The sequence below is a fragment of the Nerophis ophidion genome, linkage group LG10 (assembly GCF_033978795.1).
Source record: "Nerophis ophidion isolate RoL-2023_Sa linkage group LG10, RoL_Noph_v1.0, whole genome shotgun sequence".
Taxonomy (NCBI): Eukaryota; Metazoa; Chordata; class Actinopteri; order Syngnathiformes; family Syngnathidae; genus Nerophis; species Nerophis ophidion.
Genome location: NC_084620.1, coordinates 23,576,721 through 23,589,093, shown reverse-complemented (window position 1 = coordinate 23,589,093; position 12,373 = coordinate 23,576,721). Strand labels below are relative to the sequence as shown.

Here is a 12,373-nt window from a genome sequence, read left to right as displayed (position 1 = left end):
AGGTGGGTGCCATGATTGGGTATAAAAACAGCTTCCCAAAAAATGCTCAGTCTTTCACAAGAAAGGATGGGGCGAGGTACACCCCTTTGTCCACAACTGCGTGAGCAAATAGTCAAACAGTTTAAGAACAACGTTTCTCAAAGTGCAATTGCAAGAAATTTAGGGATTTCCACATCTACGGTCCATAATATCATCAAAAGGTTCACAGAATCTGGAGAAAACACTCCACATAAGCAGCATGGCCAGAAACCAACATTGAATGACCGTGACCTGCGATCCCTCAGACAGCACTGTATCAAAAACCGACATCAATCTCTAAAGGATATCACCACATGGGCTCAGGAACATTTCAGAATACCACTGTCACTAAATACAGTTTGTCGCTACTTCTGTAAGTGCAATTTAAAGTTCTACAATGCAAATCAAAAGCCATTTATCAACAACATCCAGAAACGCCGCCGGCTTCTCTTGGCCCGAGATCATCTAAGAGGGCTTGATGCAAAGTGGAAAAGTGTTCTGTGGTCTGACGAGTCCACATTTCAAATTGTTTTTTGAAAATATTCGACATTGTGTCATTTGGACCAAATGGGAAGTGAACCATCCAGATTGTTATCGAAGCAAAGCTCAAAAGCCAGCATCTGTGATGGTATGGGGGTGCATTAGTGCCCAAGGCATGAGTAACTTACACTCTGTGAAGGCACCATTAATGCTGAATAGTACATACAGGTTTTGGAACAACATATGCTGCCATCTAAGCGCCGTCCTTTTCATGGACGCCCCTGCTTATTTCAGCAAGACAACGCCAAGCCACATTCAGCACGTGTTACAACAGTGTGGCTTCGTAAAAAAAGAGTGTGGGTACTTTCCCGGTACGCCTGCAGTCCAGACCTGTCTCCAATCGAAAATGTGTGGCGCATTATGAAGTGTAAAATACGACAGCGGAGACACTGGACTGTTGAACGACTGAAGCTCTACATAAAACAACAATGGGAAAGAATTCCACTTTCAAAGCTTCAATAATTAGTTTCCTCAGTTCCCAAACGTTTATTGAGTGTTGTTAGAAGTAAAGGTGATGTAAAACAGTAGTGAACATGCCCTTTCCCAACTACTTTAGCACGTGTTGCAGCCATGAAATTCTAAGTTACTTATTATTTGCAAAAAAAACCCAAAGTTTATGAGTTTGAACATCAAATATCTTGTCTTTGTAGTGCATTCAACTGATTATGGGTTGAAAAGGATTTGCAAATCATTGTATTCCGTTTATATTTACATCTAACACAATTTCCCAACTCATATGGAAACGGGGTTTGTGTATATACATGTGTGTGTATATAAACTGTACACACGTGTGTGTGTGTGTGTATATATATATATATGTATATATATATATATATATACAAGCATGTTTGTATGTGTATATATATATATATATATGCACATGTGTGTATGCAGATATGTATGTATAAATTTCCCCCAGGGATCAATAAAGTAGTTTTTATTCTATTCTATTCTATTCTATTCTATATGTACACGTGTGTGTGTATATACGTATACACACACACAATATTGTCACATTTATTTTTTTCCCATGAACTCTTCATTGAAGAACCTGCTTTAAAGTCAGAAGTTAAGGCAACAAGATTTATTCAAGAATTTATTCTTGATAACAAAATATTTGTAATATCTTGTTTCATGATCAGAAACTGTTAAGTATAGAAGAAGGGCACTTGCACAGGGGACAATTTTTCTGTCAAAATGTAAATGTTTTGCACATTCAGGTTTTGACCGCTTTACTTGTCCCAACACTTATGTTGTCCTGCAATTTTCCTAGCTTGGTGGAATTACTTTGTCTTGTGTCAAGTGAAAGGTGGCGGGTGTCATCAGTTTTTGTGAGAGGACTGATTGCAGCAATATAAAGATTGAGTTGGCAATTAACTTCAATTCAGGGTTTAATATTCAAGAAATAAGAACTTTGTCGGTGATATTTTTATTTTGTGTTTTTATGTGAGCGGAAAGGTCAGCAGTGTTTGAGGACATCATTAGCTCCAGCCAATCAGCTGCATTGGTTCCCTTTGACAATGAAGAAGGTTCCGGTGGCCACACAGAGAAGTCCAACAGTCAGTCCAAGTCCACAAAAGACTGCAGGTCCGATGCCGGGCGTCATCACCTTCACTCCTGTAAACAAGAGTAATAGGTAACACCTGGCATAAACACTAGTGTTTTTTAGCACCACAATGACTTGTGGGGCCACATGATTATGGCAATTGGTAACTTTAGTAGCTGATCAAGGTGGTCGTCGTGCTCTGTAGGTATACTTGTTCAACTTTGATGGACTAAATTGCATCATGGTTACATTACATTTTGACTCTGCCAAACTTCTATTCAACAATGAGTCAAAATGTTCTTTATAACAGTTTTAGTTTTACTTGGTAGCAAAGCTGCTGTGCCTATTCAAAATACTATAGAGATAATTGCAATAAAAAAAAATATAATTTAACATGTCAAATGTTGTTTTTCTCCGTCAAAAGTGACAGTTGGGGGGTCAGACTGTCACACTGTATATTAAGTTAGCTGGAGACCGGTAACACCGATCACAAAATATCGATATTCCGTCATAAATCCTAGCCAACCAGACCTTGGTATGATGAGTATGATGTACAAACCCCGTTTCCATATGAGTTGGGAAATTGTGTTAGATGTAAATAAAAACGGAATACAATGATTTTCAAATCTTTTTCAACCCATATTCAATTGAATGCACTACAAAGACAAGATATTTGATGTTCAAACTCATAAACTTTATTTTTTTTTTGCAAATAATAATTTACTTAGAATTTTATGGCTGCAACACGTGCCAAAGTAGTTGGGAAAGGGCATGTTCACCACTGTGTTACATCACCTTTTCTTTTAACAACAATAAATGTTTGAGGACTGAGGAAACTAATTGTTGAAGCTTTGAAAGTGGAATTCTTTCCCATTCTTGTTTTATATAGAGCTTCAGTCGTTCAACAGTCCAGGGTCTCCACCGTCGTATTTTACGCTTCATAATGCACCACACATTTTCAATGGGAGACAGGTCTGGACTGCAGGCGGGCGAGGAAAGTACCCGCACTCTTTTTTTTTTTTTTACGAAGCCACGCTGTTGTAACACGTGCTGGATGTGGCTTGGTATTGTCTTGCTGAAATAGGCAGGGACGTCCATGAAAAAGACGGCGCTTGGATGGCAGCATATGTTGTTTCAAAACCTGTATGTACTTTTCAGCAATAATGCTGCCTTCACAGATGTGTAAGTTACCCATGCCTTTGGCACTAATGCACCCCCATACCATCACAGATGCTGGCTTTTGAACTTTGCGTTGATAACAGTCTGGATGGTTCGCTTCCCCTTTGGTACGGATGACACAATGTCGAATATTTCCAAAAACGATTTGAAAATTGGACTCGTCAGACCACAGAACACTTTTCCACTTTGCATCAGTCCATCTTAGATGATCTCGGGCCCAGAGAAGCCGGCGGCGTTTCTGGATGATGTTGATAAATGGCTTTCGCTTTGCATAGTAGAGCTTTAACTTGCACTTACAGATGTAGTGACAAACTGTATTTAGTGACAGTGGTTTTCTCAAGTGTTCCTGAGCCCATGTGGTGATATCCTTTAGAGATTGATCTCGGTTTTTGATACGGTGTCGTCTGAGGGATCGAAGGTCACGGTCATCCAACGTTGGTTTCTGGCCATGTCGCTTGCTTGGAGTGATTTCTCCAGATTCTCTGAACCTTTTGATGATATTATGAACCGTAGATGTTGAAATCCCTAAATGTCTTGCAATTGCACTTTGAGAAACGTTGTTCTTAAACTGTTTGACTATTTGCTCACGCAGTTGTGGACAAAGGGGTGTACCTCGCCCCATCCTTTCTGGTGAAAGACTGAGCATTTTTTGGGAAGCTGTTTTTATACCCAATCATGGTACCCACCTGTTCCCAATTAGCCTGCACACCTGTGGGATGTTCCAAATAAGTGTTTGATTATCATTCTTCAACTTTATCAATATTCATTGCCACCGTTCCCAACTTCTTTGTCACGTGTTGCTGGCATCAAATTCTAAAGTTAATGATCCATCCATCCATCCATTTTCTACCGCTTATTCCCTTTCGGGGTCACGGGGGGCGCTGGCGCCTATCTCAGCTACAATCGGGCGGAAGGCAGTGTACACCCTGGACAAGTCGCCAGCTCATCGCAGGGCCAACACAGATAGACAGACAACATTCACACTCACATTCACACACTAGGGCCAATTTAGTGTTGCCAATCAACCTATCCCCAGGTGCATGTCTTTGGAAGTGGGAGGAAGCCGGAGTACCCGGAGGGAACCCACGCATTCACGGGGAGAACATGCAAACTCCACACAGAAAGATCCCGAGCCTGGATTTGAACCCAGGACTGCAGGAACTTCGTATTGTGAGGCAGACGCACTAGCTCAGCCATTGCACTCCGGCTGTGCTGACCCTTACGAATTCCCCAAATGTGGGAATCTCGACTGCAAAGTTAATGATTATTTGCAAAAAAGTGAAGTGAAGTGAATTATATTTATATAGCGCTTTTCTCAAGTGACTCAAAGCGCTTTACATAGTGACACACAATATCTAAGTTACATTAAAACCAGTGTGGGTGGCACTGGGAGCAGGTGGGTATAGTCTCTTGCCCAAGGACACAACGGCAGTAACTAGGATGGCACAAGCGGGAATCGAACCTGCAACCCTCAAGTTGCTGGCACGGCCACTCTACCAACCGAGCTAAAAAAAAGTTTATGAATTTGAACATCAAATATGTTGTCTTTGTAGCATATTCGACTGAATATGGGTTGAAAATGGTTTGCAAATCATTGTATTACGTTTATATTTACATCTAATACAATTTCCAAACTCATATGGAAACAGGGTTTGTATTAGCTTGCATTGGCTCTCTCTAGCACAAATAGCAGACCTAGGAACCCTACTCAAAATATCTGTCCAGCTCTCCTCAGATAAGATCACTCCTCAGTCACCCTCCAAAAGTGACTTAATGTAATTCACAGACTCAGGGCGTTAATATAAAATTTGATTTTAAATATGCATAATTGGTCATTTTAATGTGGGAAGTGTTGTCAAAAAAGCATCTAAAACTGTCAGTCGGTAAGTTTGAAAGCCTGGTAAATGTATTAAAAACAAAACTGCGGCTCTGTAGATATTCGGGAGTGAAAATGTTTCAAAACATTGCTGAAAAGAGGCAAAAGTGTTGTCAATTTATAAATCTTTGATATTGTTGATCCCCAGACTTCATCTAAAAAGACAAGACAAAAGAGGGAAAGCAAGCATGATTAGCAGCGATGGGTGCAAGAATAGAAATAGTCTGTAAACCAATACAGCGCTTGAGCCGAACCCAAATTCTGATTTAAGTTTTTATGATAGGATTTTTTGTAGATGCGTAAGTAGAAGAGTGGATGGGAGAGTGAACCAGAGCACTAAGAGATACCGGTTTAGTTGAGTTAGCCTTCATAACCAGCCATGACCAAGGGAGATCAAATGCTTCATATTGGAGCCAATAATTAAGAATTCTAATGTTGGTGGCCCAGTAATATAAAAATAATGTTTGGTAGTGCTAATCCTCCCGACGATTTGGGTGTCTGTAAATATTGTTTACAAAATCTGTATTTTTATCCCAAATGAAGTCTAAAATCTGGCTATCTAATCAACGAAAGGACTGTGGGAGAAAAAGTGGTAATGCTGAAACATTGAATTATGCAGCAGTATATTGGTCTCTCTAACTCTATTGCAGCGGACTGATCAATAATGGGGATGTCCAGATTGGCAAACATTTTTTTAATCAGCGAGCAAGTAGAGCAGGGCTATTCAATTACATCATAATAATTACATCATCATTTTTAATTTTTGGGGGGGAACTCTCCTGAAGGAATCAAGAGCTATCCATCTATCTATCTATCAATCTATCAATCTATCTATCTATCTATCTATCTATCCATCTATCCATCTATCCATCTATCCATCTATCTATCTATCCATCTATCTATCTATCTACAAACCCTGTTTCCATATGAGTTGAGAAATTGTGTTAGATGTAAATATAAACGGAATACCTTGATTTGCAAAAAATTTTCAACCCATATTTAGTTGAATATACGACTAAGACAAGATATTTGATGTTCAAACTGATAAAAAAAATTGTTTTGCGAATAATCATTAACTTTAGAATTTGATGCCAGCAACACGTAACAAAGAAGTTGGGAAAGGTGGCAATAAATACTGATAAAGTTGAGGAATGCTCATCAACATTTATATGGAACATCCCACAGGTGTGCAGGCTAATTGGGAACAGTTGGGTGCCATGATTGGGTTTAAAAGCAGCTTCCATGAAATGCTAAGTAATTCACAAACAAGGATGGGGTGCGGGTCACCACTTTGTAAGCAAATTGTTGAACAGTTTTAGAACAACATTTCACAACGAGCTATTGCAAGGAATTTAGGGATTTTGCCATCTACGGTCCGTAAAATCCTCAAAAACTTCAGAGAATCAGGAGAAATCACTGCACGTAAGCAATGATATTACGGATGTTTGATCCCTTAAGCGGTACTGCATCAAAAACCGACATCAGTGTGTAAAGGATATCACCACATGGGCTCAGAAACACTTCATAAAACCACTGTCAGTAACTACAGTTGGTCGCTACATCTGTAAGTGCAAGTTAAAACTCTACTATGCAAAGCAAAACCCATTTATCAACAATATCCTGAAAGGCCGCTGGCTTGGTTTGGCCCAAGCTCACCTAAGATGGACTGATGCAAAGTGGAAAGGTGTTCTGTGGTCTGACGAGTCCACATTTCAAATTATATTTGGAAACAGAGGACGTGGTGTCCTCCCAAACAAAGAGAAAAATAACCATTCGGATTTTTATAGGCGTAAAGTTCAAAAGCCAGCATCTGTGATGGTATGGGGGTGTATTAGTGACCAAGGAATGGGTAACTTACACATCTGTGAAGGCACAATTAATGCTGAAAGGTCCATACAGGTTTTGGAGCAACATATGTTGTCATCCCAGCATTGTTATCATGGACGCCCCTGCTTATTTCAGGAAGGCAAGTGTTAAAACAGCGTGGCTTCATAAAAATAGAGTGCGGGTACTTTCCTGGCCCGCCTGTAGTCCAGATCTGTCTCCCATCGAAAATGTGTGGCGCATTATGAAGCGTAAAATACGATAGCGGAGACCCTGGACTGTTGAATGACTGAAGCTCTACATAAAACAAGAATGGGAAAGAATTCCACTTTCAAAGCTTCAGCAATTAGTTTCCTCAGTTCCCAAACGTTTGAGTGTTGTTAAAAGAAAAGGTGATGTAACACAGGGGTGAACATGTCCTTTCCCGACTACTTTGGCACGTGTTGCAGCCATGGAATTATAAAGTTAATTATTATTTGCAAAAAATAAATAAAGTTTATGAGTTTGAACATCAAATATCTTGTTTTTGTAGTGCATTCAATTTGAATATGGGTTGAAAAGGATTTGCAAATCATTGTATTCCGTTTATATTTACATCTAACACAATTTCCCAACTCATGGAAATGGAGTTTGTATCTATTAGGGGTATGGGAAAAAAATCTAATCGAATCAAATACGTTGTGCGATTCAGAATCAATTCTCCTTTTTAAAAAAAACAAAACGATTTTTTAAATTTTTATTTTTATTTTTTATCATTTCAACACACCACTACACAGCAATACCATAACAATGCAATCCAATTCCAAAACCAAACCTGACCCAGCAACACTCAGAACTGCAATAAACAGAGCAATTGAGAGAAGACACAAACATGACACAGAACAAACCAAAAGTAGTGAAACAAAAATGAATATTATCAACCACAGTATCAATATTAGTTATCATTTTTTAATCACTGCTATTTCAGCATAGCAATGATTAAAAATCCCTCATTGACATTATTATCATTAGACATTTATAACAATAAAAAAAAAGAACAATAGTGTCACAGTGGCTTACACTTGCATCGCATCTCATAAGCTTGACAACACACTGTGTCCAATATTTTCACAAAGATAAAATAAGTCAGATTTTTGGTTCGTTTAATAGTTAAAACAAATTTACATTATTGCAATCAGGTGATAAAACATTGTCCTTTACAATTATAAAAGCTTTTTTTTTTAAATCCACTACTCTGCTAGCACGTCAGCAGACTGGGGTAGATCCTGCTGAAATCCTATGTATTGAATGAATACAGAATTCTTTTAAATCGGAAAGATATCGTTTTTGAATCCAGAATCGCGTTGAATCGAAAAAAATTGATATATAATCGAATCGCGAACCCAAGAATCGATATTGAATCGAATCGTGGGACACCCTAAGATTCGCAGCCCTAGTATCTCTATCTATCTATCCATCCATCCATCCATCCATCCATCCATCCATCCATCCATCGTCTCCATGGGTTATATTCCTTTGAGACTGCCTTTACTTGATGGCAAAGTTAATGCAGTGTGAAAGTCGATGCATTGTCAATAAATGTATTATTCTGCCCTCGCTACTCGTTTCCAGCATGTGCAAATAGGTACAAGCATGAAGAAAAAGAATCTCCAGATTTTGTTGAAGATTGATGTTTCTTCTTTTGAACTCTTTGCCTCCCTTAGTTGTAATTCTTTACACTTCTTCCTTCAGTTACCTTTGTCCTTCCACCCATCCATCCATCTTCTTCCGCTTATCCGAGGTGGGGTCGCGGGGGCAGCAGCCTAAGCAGGGAAGGCCAGACTTCCCTCTCCCCAGCCACTTCGTCTAGCTCTTCCCGGGGGATCCCGAGGCGTTCCCATGCCAGCCGGGAGACATAGTCTTCCCAAGGTGTCCTGGGTCTTCCCTGTGGCCTCCTACTGGTTGGACATGCCCTAAACACCTCCCTAGGGAGGCGTTCGGGTGGCATACTGACCAGATGCCCGAACCACCTCATCTGGCTCCTCTCCATGTGGAGGAGCAGCGGCTTTACTTTGAGCTCCTCCCGGATGACAGAGCTTCTCACCCTATCTCTAAGGGAGAGCCCCGCCACACGGCGGAGGAAACTCTTTTCGGCCGCTTGTACCCGTGATCTTATCCTTTCGGTTGTGACCCAAAGCTCATGACCATAGGTGAGGATAGGAACGTAGATCGACTGGTAAATTGAGAGATTTGCCTTCCGGCTCAGCTCCTTTTTCACCACAACGGATCGGTACAACCTTCGCATTACTGAAGACCTGTCGATCTCATGATCCACTCTTCCCCCACTCGTGAACAAGACTCCTAGGTACTTGAACTCCTCCACTTGGGGCAGGGTCTCTTCCCTAACCCGGAGATGGCACTCCACCCTTTTCTGGGAGAGAACCATGGACTCGTACTTGGAGGTGCTGATTCTCATTCCGGTCGCTTCACACTCGGCTGCGAACCGATCCAGTGAGAGCTGAAGATCCCGGCCAGATGAAGCCATCAGGACCACATCATCTGCAAAAAGCAGAGACCTAATCCCGCTGCCACCAAACCGGATCCCCTCAACACGTTGGGAAGACTATGTCTCCCGGCTGGCCTGGGAACGCCTCGGGATCCCCCGGGAAGGGCTAGACGAAGTGGCTGGGGAGAGGGAAGCCTGGGCTTCCCTGCTTAGGCTGCTGCCCCCGCGACCCGACCTCGGATAAGCGGAAGACGATGGATGGATGGATGGATGGATGGGTGGGTGTTTTTTTATTTCCAGGTTTGAATGAGTAGTCTTCTCCATCCCTGCTGCTGCTTTATTGTCACACATATGCCTTGCTGTTGCCTCCTGCGGGATGGCGGTAGTATTGCATTCATGATCAACCCTCGTTTTAATGGTTTTAATCCAACCCATCCATTTTGTACCGCTTATTCCCTTCGGGGTTCATCAAGCCTAAATGGGTGATGTTCAGCGGGCCAAATGAATAACTTTGGCGGGCCAGATGTGGCCCGCAGGCCGCCGGTTGAATAGGCCTGGAGTAGAGGCATGCATAACCCTAAACCTTACCCATTATTGATCTTAATATCATCCGTAACTGCATGTACCTGAATTGGATTTAAACTGCAGACTATATCGGGATGCTGATATTCAGCGTAGTTGATGAGCTAAAAGTTTACCAGATTTATTACCATGTCCATAAAACTGAGATCTTTGTTCAGTAGCACGGTCTGTCGCAAGGTAAGGTTAGTAGTAGGTATTGTTGGTAAGGTAAGTAGTAGTAGGTACGTTAGTAGGTATTGTCCATAAAGATATTAAGTTTGTTTTGTATTGAAATTCCTGACCTTGTGATGTCTTTTGTATTTTCCGTTGTGTGGTTTTGTCTGAGAGTAACTCTGGCGATAACAGCTGAATAGTTGAATAGGCCTGCAATATAAAACAGCTCACACTCCCTTCGCAGAATCTGGTTCTGGATTTGAACTAAATTCACTCGTACAACGAGCGGCCGAGGTGGTTTGCCATCTTTAGCCTAACCTAACCCTAAGGTTTATGTGTCAGAGTAAATAAATAATAATATTTGTGATTAACACACAGTTTCATATCATATGACAATTAGGTTGTAAACTGTAAGTAGGTTGGATATAATTATTGAATATGATTAAAATCAAGAGTAAGATTAACACTTCAGTGTTAATATTTTAGTAGGTCCCGGACCCGTCTGCAGTGGAAAAGTTGCGCCCCGAGTTAAAAAATGTTTAGAGCGCCAACCCTATAGCGTGTTGTATGAGAAAAATTAAAGAGCAAAATGGGTCCGCCAACAAAATAGTGTTTTGGGCCATGTAAATCTAGAGTGCTTCTCTACAGTTAGATCATGTGACTCACCCCAGAAGTGAGTATTGGGCTCCTCCAGGGCCTTGTGCTCCACTATGCAGCTATATATATCTCGCTTTTGGGGGGTGAAGTCAAGTCGGGATGTTTGTTGAAAAGAACCGTCTTTGTTGGGGAATGGGGGGCTGGTGTTGCCCTCTTGGCCCGCGTGCTCGCCGTTCTTTGCCCAGCGTACTGTGACGGGCGCCGGATATAAGCCAGTCCCGTGACAGATAAGTGTGTTCTTCTCTCCGAGTAGCACCTCATCTCTTGAGTAGACAATCACATCCGAGGGAGCCTCTGAACACACAAGTGCGCAAAGTTAAAGGTCAAAACCTGGTCTTCAAGTGCGAACTTGCCTGTTTGATCAAAGTACCAGACACTAATGGGTCATCCTTCAGATAGTTGCGGGTTGTGTTCAGGTTCGTTTTGCAGTTGGCCATTAAGAGCAGGGCCCCTTGTAAAACATATTTTGTGTAACACATGTGTAATAAAGTCAGGCTGAGGTTCTACCGCTGCCCGGCGGGCAAAGTCAGCATACCACAGGACCTCGCCGTCCAGAGAATAAACGGCCTCGCCATCCGTGTCGGAACAGCCCACAATGTGCAAGTCTTCATGGACATCTGAGCAGAAACAACCACTGAAAGGTTGTCTTTAAGACTCTCTGTAAGGATACTTACCATCTGCTGAGATGCCAGAGAGCAGGGGCTGCAGCACTGACGCCTTCATTCTTTCCTTGTTTTCAACTTGTGCTCTGATACTTTAGGCGGGCGAAGCCGAACATGCAGCGTCAGCAACTGAGCTCAGCCAATCACAGTGCAGATAAGTAACAATATCACCAGTGACTGGGTAGAACACTTTACAAGTAGATAACATTTGCAAAGCTATTTAAAATGATTATTATGAACCCTTCTGCACCCTTAAGGCTCAAAATAGGGATTCAAAAAAAAAAAAATAACATTGTTTTTTGATTGTAATGTTAGAATAGTAAATAAAAATAATAAATAAATGGGTTGTACTTGTATAGCGCTTTTCTACCTTCAAGGTACTCAAAGCGCTTTGAGACTATTTCCACATTTACCCATTCACACACACATTCACACACTGATGGAGGGAGCTGCCATGCAAGGCGCTAACCAGCACCCATCAGGAGCAAGGGTGAAGTGTCTTGCTCAGGACACAACGGACGTGACGAGGTTGGTACTAAGTGGGATTGAACCGGGGACCCTCAGGTCGCGCACGGCCACTCTACCGCTGCGCCATGCCATCCCCCAAACAAAGTATGCACATTAAGACCTCTTTCGGCCTGATTGACTCCCATTATTGCTGTTATTTTTAACAGACAGTCATCCTGTTATATTACTATGCTTTTTCCATGAAAGCTGAATAAAAAACATTCTTGCCGATTAAAAAACAAACAAATATTGTTTTGGAGTAAATACGCCCCTCAACCACCAGGTAGCGGAAGAAAACCATTAGCATAATTGTCGGAGCTTTGTGGAGCATTAATACATTTAAT

General features: G+C 41.4%; 1 protein-coding gene across 1 annotated transcript; it reads right to left on the bottom strand.

Moving 5' to 3' along the window:
- Positions 1-1,971: 1,971 nt before the first annotated feature.
- LOC133560417 (H-2 class II histocompatibility antigen, A-U alpha chain-like) lies at positions 1,972-11,611 on the bottom strand. The gene is given in 5 exon segments (XM_061912900.1): positions 1,972-2,175; positions 10,870-11,154; positions 11,231-11,342; positions 11,344-11,477; positions 11,535-11,611. Coding segments are annotated over 5 exon segments (702 nt in total). The 5' UTR covers positions 11,584-11,611; the 3' UTR covers positions 1,972-2,053.
- Between the last annotated feature and the right edge of the window lie 762 nt (positions 11,612-12,373).